Source organism: Rhamphochromis longiceps, linkage group LG19, assembly GCF_057381845.1.
Source record: "Rhamphochromis longiceps isolate RC_006_pf linkage group LG19, R_longiceps_female_GT1.1, whole genome shotgun sequence".
NCBI lineage: Eukaryota > Metazoa > Chordata > Actinopteri > Cichliformes > Cichlidae > Rhamphochromis > Rhamphochromis longiceps.
The window spans coordinates 9,175,777-9,186,778 of record NC_140575.1 but is presented as its reverse complement, the minus strand read 5'-3'; the positions used below and the strand labels follow the sequence as shown (position 1 = coordinate 9,186,778).

Sequence of the window (11,002 nt, the reverse complement as noted above, 5' to 3'; positions counted from 1 at the left end):
ACGTTATTGGTCAGTTTGCGTCCTGGGTGACTGAATGGAACAACTAGATTCGACATTTAGGCTGTCATTCATGAATTGTTGTCAAGACAGCCAACATGAAAGCATCAACGTGGCTATAGAAGATCGGTGCAGTTCCTGGTCCTGGTCACGAGTTATCGTTCTCAGTTTCATTTACACAGAGATAACAATGACATAATGTCTATAACTCAAGTCACAGGCGAAAAGCTCAAAGCTCTCCATGACATTACAGAACATTTTTTTGTGTTATAAATATATATTACACAAGTTATTATAAACATGTCAAAGCATTTAATATACAAAAGACGAATTTAGCTATGTATTCTACATAAGGGTATTAGCGCATAATCTGTATATAGAACATTTTGTTGTGCTGGCATTAAACTACCTTAAGTACACCAAGCAGATTGAATATCTAGCGCCTCCCTGTGGTCAAAAAGGAGGGTGGTACTTTCCTGCATTCTGCACAAACTCGAGCACAGCTTGTTATATTCATTCCCGTGTGCCTAGTGACTAAACTGCTCCACCGAGGACACCATCTCCTCTTCTCTTTACTGAAGCCTGCACACCAGGAAAACACCACTCTGAGCACTTTGCTGTTCACGCTGATGACTGACACATGACCACCAACCACACTATGAAGTTTGCGGGCAATGCAACAGCAGTGGGCCTCATCAGGGATGACCACCTGGCTTACAGAGAGGTGGTGTAACAGTTGGTGTGGAGTCAACAACCTGATCCTGAACGTCGGACTTTGAACATGGTGTCACTGGTCAAGAGGGCACAACATTAGGCTGCACTTCCTGCGCAGGATGACGAGAGCCCCCCTAGTCCCACCCATCCTCACTACATTCTAGAGCGGTACCATAGAGGGCATTTTGACCAGCTGCATCTATGTGTGGAGTGGCTGCTGCAGTACCTCTGATTGGAAGACTGAAGAGAGGCGAGGATGGTGGAAGAAAACCACTGAGGCTCGCCTTCCCTCCATTTAAGACACTGCATCCAAGCGCTGCTTGTTTCGAGGCACAGACATCATCACTGCATCCTCATCCCTCTTTCATGCTCTGTTGTCCCAACCCTCGCATGTTACAGGATTTCTGCTGCTATACAATTTTATATTTCACAATATTTCACCAACTGTAATGAAATTTTGTTCCTTGTATACCTGTTGTACAGTGACTGACAAGGTCAAAGTCAAATAATGTTCAGAAATCACACATTGGTACGGATATCATCTTAATATTTTAACTATTATTCAATTTGCTATTTTGTTAATAGCTTTAAATAAAGGGAAATAAGTGTCAACAAGTATGCTCACACTAAATCACAAAAAAATAAAACAAGACATTGAGTTATAATTTTGGTCCTGTATTGACAAAGAAATTAGAACCTTTGCAGCAAAAATAATAATAATCACAGTCAACTGGTAAAGAAAAGAATGGAGAAAAATACCATGCTGGTGCAAAAATATTCCAAACACATTCCCAGATCGCTTAACCTTTCATCTCCAGGCCACTTGAATTTGATTTATGAGACTGGAATAACATTAGAACAGGATCCGAGTGTGTGCACTTCACAGTGTTTTTTTTTTTTTTTTAAACATATTTGCCAACTGACTGCATTTGCATGACTTGATCTTGAATTTCGCAGCTCTGCCCATGTCCAGAGTCTCTCAGAGTTTTACATTGAAACAAACACATTCACAAAAATAAAACCACAGTGTAAGGCATAGTAAAGTCGAAGGAACGGCTGAATTTGAAAACCATAAGAACAACATGTGATGGCTGATGCAGGCAGAGACAGTAACTTGGCCACAAAATAACATAAGGGATCATTTCTTCAAGGGACAGACTCCATGCTATAAACTGAACTACGAAGATGCAGTTTCACCAACACTGACAACGCTTTTGTCTTAAACTAAAATATTTTAAAGGCATTCAACTATGAAAATGTATTAACTTTTGCTACTTGAATCATAAAGAACATTCTATTACTTTGGTATTACAAGACACAAAATGTACTCATGGTTCTAGTGAAACTTACATAATCTACAGCACGCCAAAGTTAAATAGCATGGCTGTCTACCATCATTACCTACTTCAAGTTATGTTAGTGGGAGGCGTTCAGTGTCCAGATGACTCGTGTAAAGGATAACTAACGGTCATGCAGGTGACATACAGGCACAAAAAGAACAGAGACAGAGGAAGGAGATGTGTACGTGCATTAGTTTTGCTTTTTTCCTGGACAAACAGCGAGGCTGAGGACTTTAACCTTCAATGATTAGTCTAACTTTACAGGAGCAGTTGTGAAACCTCAGAGGAAACCACATATATTTCCCCAATCTGTCCTCATTCAGGACTGTTTTGTCATGTTAGGCTTCTTCAACAAGGAAACTTGCATTACACTCCACCTTTATATTGTGCATCTTTGTAACACATTACCAGAGGCTTCATAGCTGCACTAGATCATTTTATGCCTCTTGCTGCTTAAATTGGGATATTCATTAGTAGTTCTTGCCATCCCTCCAAAAGCAGGGAGACTAGTGCTGACTGCTTACAGGGTTTTTTTTGGTTTTGTCGGCCTAGCAGATGTTTTGACATATAATTATGATATTTATTTTATTATTATTTTATTTTTTTAAATGTGCCTTTAAAAAGGTCTTCTTTTTTTAAATCTCAAGGCACTCCTTAATCTGGCTGTGCAGCACTGCAGTGGTTCACCTTAATACTTGAGAACCACAACTCTGCAGAGACTCTGTCAAACCTGCTAACTGCAGAAGAGCCAAAATTCCCAGTGTGACCGGGAAGACAAACTGGGGACATTACAGGCTAAGAAAGAAGATGCGACGCACTTGATTTTACTCATCAGGCACTTTAAAACTCTGAAGCACCACCAGCAGGATGAGAAAACCAAGTGATCTTCAGTGAGATCCTAGTGAGATGTGTGAAAACTGCCTTGCTTTGCAGGAGGTGCAGCTCAACCCAAACAGTAGGGCACCTGGAGGAAATCAAGACTATGGCACTTGTGGGAGCGGTGAGGTCATTCGGAAAGATGAGCAGAGAGAGATTGTGTTGATGGTGGAAAACTCAGTTGACCGCAGGATCTCGAACCTGCACGCTTCCGTCCTCCATGCCAAAGTAGGCCCTTTCGGCCATCCCTACGAAGAGCCCGGTCTCTACCACACCTGTAAGCACACAGAGACAGGCTGAGCACTCTGAACACTGATGGATGGACCAATATACTTACAACAACAATGAGACACGCCCCAAGCTCCTCACCCGGGATCATCTTGATTGCAGTGTTCACTTCCTTCCAGTTCTGAGCATGCTCAAACTTCCAGTCCAGGATGAAGTTGCTATTATCAGTGACCACGGGACCCTGAAAGCCACAAATACATAACCCAGTCACTCCAGCAAAGTACGGGAACACACGCAAAGCTTGTTATCTCAGGCGCTGGAAATATAATTGTTCTCCTTAGCAGTTTACAAAACGCGAGTGTGGTCTGCCACATGTAATTACTAAGTGATCGTGCGCGATTATAAAGGAAGTTTTAATTAAATAACAGCATGTCTGATCGTCAAGGATCTGTGAGTAAACAAACTGTCCCACTCATTAGCACTCAAAACAGTTTCCAGGCTCAACAGCATAAAAAAGGAAAAACAAAAAAAGAGAAAAAAAAAGAGCAATGAAAACATTAAGAGCTGGAATAATAAACAGAGGCTCCCGTCTCTCGCTGGATGTTGTTCATTTGAAAGAACAGAGTAGGAGGCAAATCATTAAAGTCTGCAGAGTGTTAATGAGGCAGTTACGGCGCCTGTGTAGGCGGCTTTGCCCTCCGCTTTCAGTGTAAACTTTCCTCAGTTTCACACAGTTGTCACAAGCCTCTAACGAAGCCGACTCACGAGGCCACGCAGTTAGTTAATTGCACTGGATTGACACTACAGGCACTGCAGCCAATGAGCTGGTCCACAGCAGCACTAAGTCTTCCTCAAAGTTACTCAAAAACCGTTTAACTATGTGCTCCTCGCTTCACCAAGTTCAGTAAACGACTTATAGAAAAATGTAAAGTCCCGGTTATTGTTTGTGGGTTCAACTCCTTCATGTGAAGCCCAGTGTAATGCTTCACTGTCACTGATGAGGCAGTATCACCATCCATCATCACATCCTTCAATTTGGACACACTTAAAGATAAAAATACTAGTAGGTAGGATAAGTGAAATGAGATGATCAGAGGGTAAAATCACCTTTTACACTGAGGCCAGCTACACAGGCAACATCAGGCTGATATACACGGCAGCATTTTTGATTCTGTTTTATGGGAAGGGTTAAAATGTTGCTAATAAAAGTAGAAAATGGGGCTCAGTGACTGCGGTGTAGCACCTATGGAAGTCTGGTCGGGACAAACAACAGGCACAAGTCCCCAGAAGCAAACAAAGGCTATTAACCAATATGCTGCCACTGAAATGTCTCTTTTATGCACAGCCTATGGCTAAATTTAAACTTAAATTCTTTTTTAACTGTTGATTAACGCTAAAAGTTCAATGGTAAGTTTGAGAACCACTGAATGAAAATCCAGGAGGAAAACCAAAGCAAAGCTGTGAGCAATGAAACAGAGGTGCAGCTGAGATGTCACAGATGTTAGAGTCAGTCCACTTACTGCTTTGCTGACAGCCATTCTTAGGTTAGCCTCGCCTCCAAAACGCTTGGCTATTGTTCTGGAGACGGGAACATGCGCCATGGGGATAACCTCAACGGGAACTCCTTTCTTCCACTGTTGGCCCAGAGCTTTGGAGTCCTTCCTGGAGTTGTGGAGAAAGGGAACGAATCAAATCTGGACGAATGATCCTCACATAGATACAGATCAGTCTAAAACCTGTTTTTATTTTAGTAAAAGAAAATGAATACAAATATTTAATACTTAAAGTGTCTTATTTTGTACCCGATGTGGCTGTGATAGCTGATGTGGCAGCAGCGAGTGTCAGTTTACTTAGAATGAAAGGACACATTTCCATCACTGGTTCAAAGCTGTGGTAAAACTGGTGCTGTCTTGGAATTACAAGCACTCGTACACGGTAACGCTACAAACACACTTTCCTATCATATTGAACCGTCTGCCAAAACATAACGATTAATGACACCTCAACAGATCTCTGAATTCTACGATATTTTAATAAACAGTAGGATTACATGGTTCCTGAGGCCAAAGTCACCTGGATTTAAACTTGTCCAAAGATTTTTAATAGATTCAAGTTAAATTTGCAAACATGGGTTTCCACACCACTCACCTGCCTGGCAGGGTGGCCAGACCCCATCACCCTAAAAAGCCCAAGTGTGCACCTTTAATTATACCCAGATAGTCAAGATCTTCATATGAATAATTTTTCATGTCCTGTACATCCTAAAGGTCGGGTCAGGTTTATATGGTGGATGTTTGGAATCATGCACAGGTTAAGTCCAGTGCAGTTCATTTTTTCTGTTGTAACAGAGTAATTTAATCAACCCTGGTTTTAAAAAAAAGTACACTGCTGAGCAATGTTCCCTCTAATTTTTCATGTGTCTGAGCGAACACACAAACTCCCTGAGCGGTCCCTTGGACCCCTGTGAGCAACAGCAGACGTGTGCACTGTGGTCACGCCAGCATCGAATCCATCCAAGTTACACGGTTTATTAAAATAATCAAATTACAGCATTTACATTTATGTTAGACTACTTTATCCCACTTACAATGAAAATAAAAATCTTGTTCATGATCTGTGTAGTATGTTAACACTATTAGATAGATAGATATATCTATCTATATCAAACTGACTTGTATTACGAGTCTGTGGTCTGGGAGAGAGTCTGTAACTCTCTCTCTGCAAAATGCAGTATATAATGACCAATGTTGGGCAATTAATTATGTAGTTACTTCTTCAAAAAAGTAACTGAGTTTTGCAAACAAAGTTTTTGCAGCTGTTTACCTAAAAATGCAGCCAAGGCGTTTTTTAAATAAACATTTCAAACTATTTACAGAACAATCAGCTGTTCTGCATCAAATTTGATGCCACACAAATTATTTGTGCCACTCCAAAAAATAATTTCTGTCCACTAAGAGATAAAGGAGAACAACAGCCTGATACCTGCAGGCCTGACAACAGGAGCTGTATCACTGCTGTAACACCTGTAACACTCAGCAGTCGCCTCATTGTTCTGACACACACAACAAAACTAGTGACTACACTACACACTAACTACACAAGATTTGCGCTAAATGTCGGAAATCTCTCACATCTCAAAACACACCATCACTCCTAAAACTTCCCCCTTCCTAAACAACTAAATGCAATGTTGCCATGTCATTTTTTGATTGGTCGACATGGTACATTTTTCCACCAATAGGAAAAGGTGGGGTTTTTTTGCTCATAGGCTTTCGAGCGTTTTCCTTATAAAACGCAGTTTTTAACCATTTCCTCCCGCAGTAAATAGAAACAACGATAGTATTCAGGAAGAAAACCAAACATTGCAGATATATTTATCATAACTCTGGTTTTACGTGGCCGATCAACACAATTCAAAAACTGGTATAAAGTCCACACTTTTTCCCGTCAGTTGTTCCATCCGTCCTGCTCACATCTCCAATGGTTGTACACGTTGTCATTAACGTGGCTTCACTCCACATCAGCCGCTTTGCTAACTAAAACACCGGTGTCGGCACATAAGGACGCTGTCATAGCCTGTCAACGACGCTGATTAGCTGCGTATATACGAATGTGAATCGCATCATTGGCTGGACTATGGGATAAGGTGGCATCTTCTAATCCCATACGGGAGCAGCCAGTCACTTATTGACTTACACTGCAAAACAGAGTTGTTAACGTATTAATTTTAATTTCAATTAAGCGTAGATTTTTTTTTTTTCTGTGCACAACGCAGATTTTCTGTGCACAAAGAGCGTGCCAGCAGTGCGCAATTGCGCATGCGTGCAGCTTAGAGGGAACATTGCTGCTGAACTACCCGCTTTCATTTCCTTATATTTTGCTAAGAAAATGGAAACATACAACATTCAAAACAGCATGTCAACACAGCCTTAACTCTTAGGCAAGATAGGCCATGTTTAAAAGCTCAATGGTTATCACTTGGATGGTACAAACATCATCACCGATTCAGCTAAAGAAACAGGAATAAAGTGTCTAAAGATACCATTTAAAATAGATTCTTTGCCAAGTTGCCTGTTATGTGTAGAGAACTCTGATTCATCTCATAAGCAAATATATAAAATATGAATCACTAAAGTTTGACCATTTTTCCTAGTTATAGTTGTCTAATATATAAAGCTATTACAGTCTTTACATGTGCTTAGAAACAAGCAACAACTCCAGTGCACACGTGGAAATCTGTGTTCTGCTACTTCACACTACACCTCTGAATGACCACACTTTCTCTAACATCTGACATTTAGGTTCACTGATACACACCTGTAATCGGCAATTACAACAAAATGTTTAGCACAGCCGGCTACAATCTTCTCCTGAGTCAGGCAGCCACTGGTGAAGAAGAAGAAGAGGATGAATGAGAGAAAACACGACAGATGCTGCTTGCAATCAGACATCTGTACTGTACTCACCCTCCACCTTTTATCAGCGTGAGGTCTTTGTCCACTTCATCTGCTCCGTCAATTGCCACGTCCAGCTGCAAAAGCAAAGGCGGTGATTTTTTATGCAAGCAGACCACTGAGCACAGATACCGGTATATACAAAAGAAACTCCTGAACCATTCCCTAAATGTAGAAAATGCTATAGTCAGCTCTCCCAATCATGTTTTATTTATTTGGTTGGGCTTTGCCCCATTTTTATTTTTATTGATAGTAAGTAGAGATAGACAGGAAATCAGGGCTTTCAGATTGATTTCCAATGAGCTCATCATACCTCGGGGTGCCTGTCCAGATCTGACAGAGTGAGGCCATGCTGTAGAATCAGCTGACGAGCCTGTGGGACAAAAAACAAAAGAAAAGCACAGAGGAAAGAAAAACACAGTTTTAAGTAAGGGGAAGTGATGTTTCAAAGCCATATTGCTCCACACTGTTGTGAAATATGCAAACCAACCTGGAAGGAGGTGGGAACACAAACAATATTGAGTTTCTCCTGACGCACTCTCTCAGCTAGAAGAGAGAGGGATAAAACACAAGGGCCATTAGTGCTTCTATTTTATGAATTCTAATAAAGACCCAAATGGTGCTGCATTTAGGAATTTGCTTGTGTTGTTAAGACAGAAAAAAAACTGTGCTCTGTGTCACAACTGGAGCAGAGCTTCAAATCTTCCTGTAGAGCTCAAAGTTGGTGTATTATCTTCTGACGTACAGGTTTCCCTCACCTAATCTATCCACAGCGTAGACGATAGTTGACCCGCTGCCCACACCAACAACCTGATTATTCTAGAAAAACACAAATAAAGTCAAACAAATGCAGTGAGGCTAAATATCCTGAGGATGTGTGGAGAAAAACAAACAACATCAAAAGATGCATAAGGGTTTAATTGACTGCAATCATAATAACAATGATCATATCATGAATCTACTTTGTTAGGACTGCTGAGTGTTTAATTCATGTATTGGCATACTAAAAATGACTAAAACACAAGATACCAAGATTTTAGGTTTCAGCAGGTAGAAAGCTCTCTCCTGTCTCATCTAAGCCCCTCCCACTAGAAGAGCCTGGACACGTGCTTCAGACCTGCTGGTTTGGGCTCTTCTGTTCAACCCAACGTGCAGACAGCTCACTTCTCTTAAGCAGACTTGTTTGCTCTGTATTGCTCAGCAGCGTTTTGCTTCATGAGATTGACTTTCTAAACCCTGAACACAGAGGCGATCGGAGGTGCAGGAGTGTACATACAAATCGTAATTGCACAACAGTAAAAGGTTATTATGGACGCCCCTCATCATCATCATCATCGGCCCAAATGGATACCGGAGAGACTTTAATGTGACATTTGGTGAGCGGTCATGCCGTGTTAAATCAGCAGTGTACGGCTCTGTCAAATACAGCGACCGCTTAGCTAGCGGCTTACTATGTGTTGCAACATGTAACATGCACTGCTTAATGCTAAGCAAAGTTAGCTAGCTAACTCAGCTAATTCGCTTCCAAACCGTGCAAGTTAGATAACGGTAACAAATCACTAAGCTGGTCTTCTAGCTGTATATTTAGCCAACTTTACTAGCACGCTGTTATCTAAACACGCAGATAAGACTATATACTGCTGTTTCAAATCCTGTTAATAGTAAGCGACAAACTAGCAGAGAGTGAACGGTAACAGAATCTGCTGTACCTGAATGTGGTTATCCACGGCGGCGTAAGCAGCTAGCTTCTTCGCCTCCTCTGCCATGTTAGCTGCAGACTGACTGAAAAGACACACGTGCTTATAGTTATTGGGAACCGCCAGCCTCCGGGATGCTAGATACACAAATCCAGCTGCGTGTTTCTTGAAGGAGACCCACCCCTGAAGTGTCATGACCCGGCCCACAAGACACGGAGACAGACAGGTCCACCAAAGACAGCGCCGCGGACAGCTTTCCCCTCAAACAACATAGATCTGCAGTATAAGTCATAAACCCCGCCTCCTCCGTGTTAGTGGATAAAATACAAATTTCTCCTCGAACTTTTGTTTAGCAAATATTCTTTCTTTGATTATCAATATTTATCATCATTTATATTCAAGGGGTCTCCTTTCCCATAAGTTTGATTCTAATTACTACTATAATGCTTTTAAATTGGGGTGCAACGTCATCATATCAGCTTTGACTGGCAGCTGCAATCACGGTGAAACTTGTGAAAACCTCTGTATATATATGTATGTATATATATATATATATATATATATATATATATATATATATATACATGTATATTTACAGAGTTTGTTTCAAATATTCAGGTTAAAAAAACGAATCTGAATTCATGTTAATGGTCACAAAGTTATATGTGCAGCACTCTGGACAGCTTACATCCTTTAAGAGAAATAATTTGTAGCATTATTATTTGTTTTTCAGTACTCAGGCAGCAGCTTTAACATTGCTGTATGTCAGTGACCACAATGCAGGAGCAGACTGAACCAGGACTACAAACTAAAAACTGCATTTCGTTGCCCTGTACCTGTGACATGTGCAATGACAATAAAGTTGAATTCTATTCTATTCTAAACCTGCTCCATCTTCTCATCTCTGGAGATTTCCATTTACAAAGCACCAACAACTCAAAGGTAAATATTATATTGGAAAATCTGTTTATATATGTTGTTTATATAGTATGTATGGTATATAAGGCTTTGGCCTTTTTTAATAAGCAGCTCGTATGTCAGCAGAACTGTAGAACTGAAAGAATGCAAGAGTAGAACTCTGTGAGGACCAAGAAGGATCAGCTTTATTTCATATTTGAGAGATAAACTTTATATTTCAGTTTGTGATGATTCTGTTCTCTTCGTGATTACAGGAGCTCCCCTCAGACTCAGACCTCTGTACCACCCAGTGAAAGCAGACAGATATCCAACATGTTCATGTTAACTCCAGAATTAACTGATAAAAAAAAAACAGTACAAAGGTTAAAGTACCACATGTGCTGTCAGTGAAAGCTGCAGCTGTTTTATTGATAAAGTTAAAGACAAAAAGTCAAAAGGATTAATCACCCATGTAACCGTGTGTGTCACTACATATCAGCAGTTTGGTGTTTCAGAAAGCTGCTGATCTGAGACCTGCAGAGGTTCTATTTTAAACACTGAATGCACTCAGACACAGGAAGAGCACATGAGATTTTCTCTGACACAATTAAATAAAACCTGATGACTAAAAACTAGTGATCTGGAATTCTTTCACTGTGTTTTTTTTTGCCAATAGTGTGTTATTTACCACAAAATAATTCAGAGTCATTCATACCAGTGACCAGAGAGGATAATATTTTATTTAATTAATATATATATATATATATATATATATATATATATATATATATATATATAT

General features: G+C 40.4%; 1 protein-coding gene and 1 long non-coding RNA gene across 3 annotated transcripts; one reads left to right on the top strand and one right to left on the bottom strand.

Annotated features, from left to right (window-relative positions):
• Positions 1-1,365: 1,365 nt before the first annotated feature.
• rpia (ribose 5-phosphate isomerase A (ribose 5-phosphate epimerase)) lies at positions 1,366-9,585 on the bottom strand. 2 transcript variants are annotated; one of them, XM_085390576.1, is made up of 10 exons: positions 9,488-9,585; positions 9,319-9,391; positions 8,368-8,428; positions 8,100-8,155; positions 7,923-7,982; positions 7,622-7,686; positions 7,473-7,541; positions 4,676-4,817; positions 3,297-3,396; positions 1,366-3,202 (listed from the first exon to the last, which is right to left on the bottom strand). In XM_085390576.1, the coding sequence occupies exons 1-10, from the start codon at positions 9,499-9,501 to the stop codon at positions 3,105-3,107; spliced, it is 738 nt and encodes a 245-aa protein (XP_085246702.1). In that variant the 5' UTR covers positions 9,502-9,585; the 3' UTR covers positions 1,366-3,104. The 2 variants fall into 2 exon arrangements, with proteins under 2 accessions (XP_085246702.1, XP_085246701.1); XM_085390575.1 differs by having other exon boundaries at positions 9,319-9,576.
• Positions 8,456-10,893, top strand: LOC146646161 (uncharacterized). Its single transcript, XR_014908707.1, has 3 exons — positions 8,456-8,985; positions 10,040-10,248; positions 10,479-10,893. It is a non-coding gene; the product is annotated as an uncharacterized LOC146646161 (long non-coding RNA).
• Positions 10,894-11,002: the final 109 nt, after the last annotated feature.

Bases quoted from the DNA above. Each gene is read 5' to 3' on its own strand.
- rpia (XM_085390575.1), bottom strand. From the start codon at position 9,501: ATGACACTTCAGGGGTGGGTCTCCTTCAAGAAACACGCAGCTGGATTT. The intron at 8,156-8,367 runs GTGAGGGAAACC...TCTCTCTTCTAG, and splicing joins CTACGCTGTGGATAGATTAG to CTGAGAGAGTGCGTCAGGAG. The intron at 4,818-7,472 runs GTGTGTATCAGT...CCACAACTCCAG, and splicing joins GTTGTAATTGCCGATTACAG to GAAGGACTCCAAAGCTCTGG.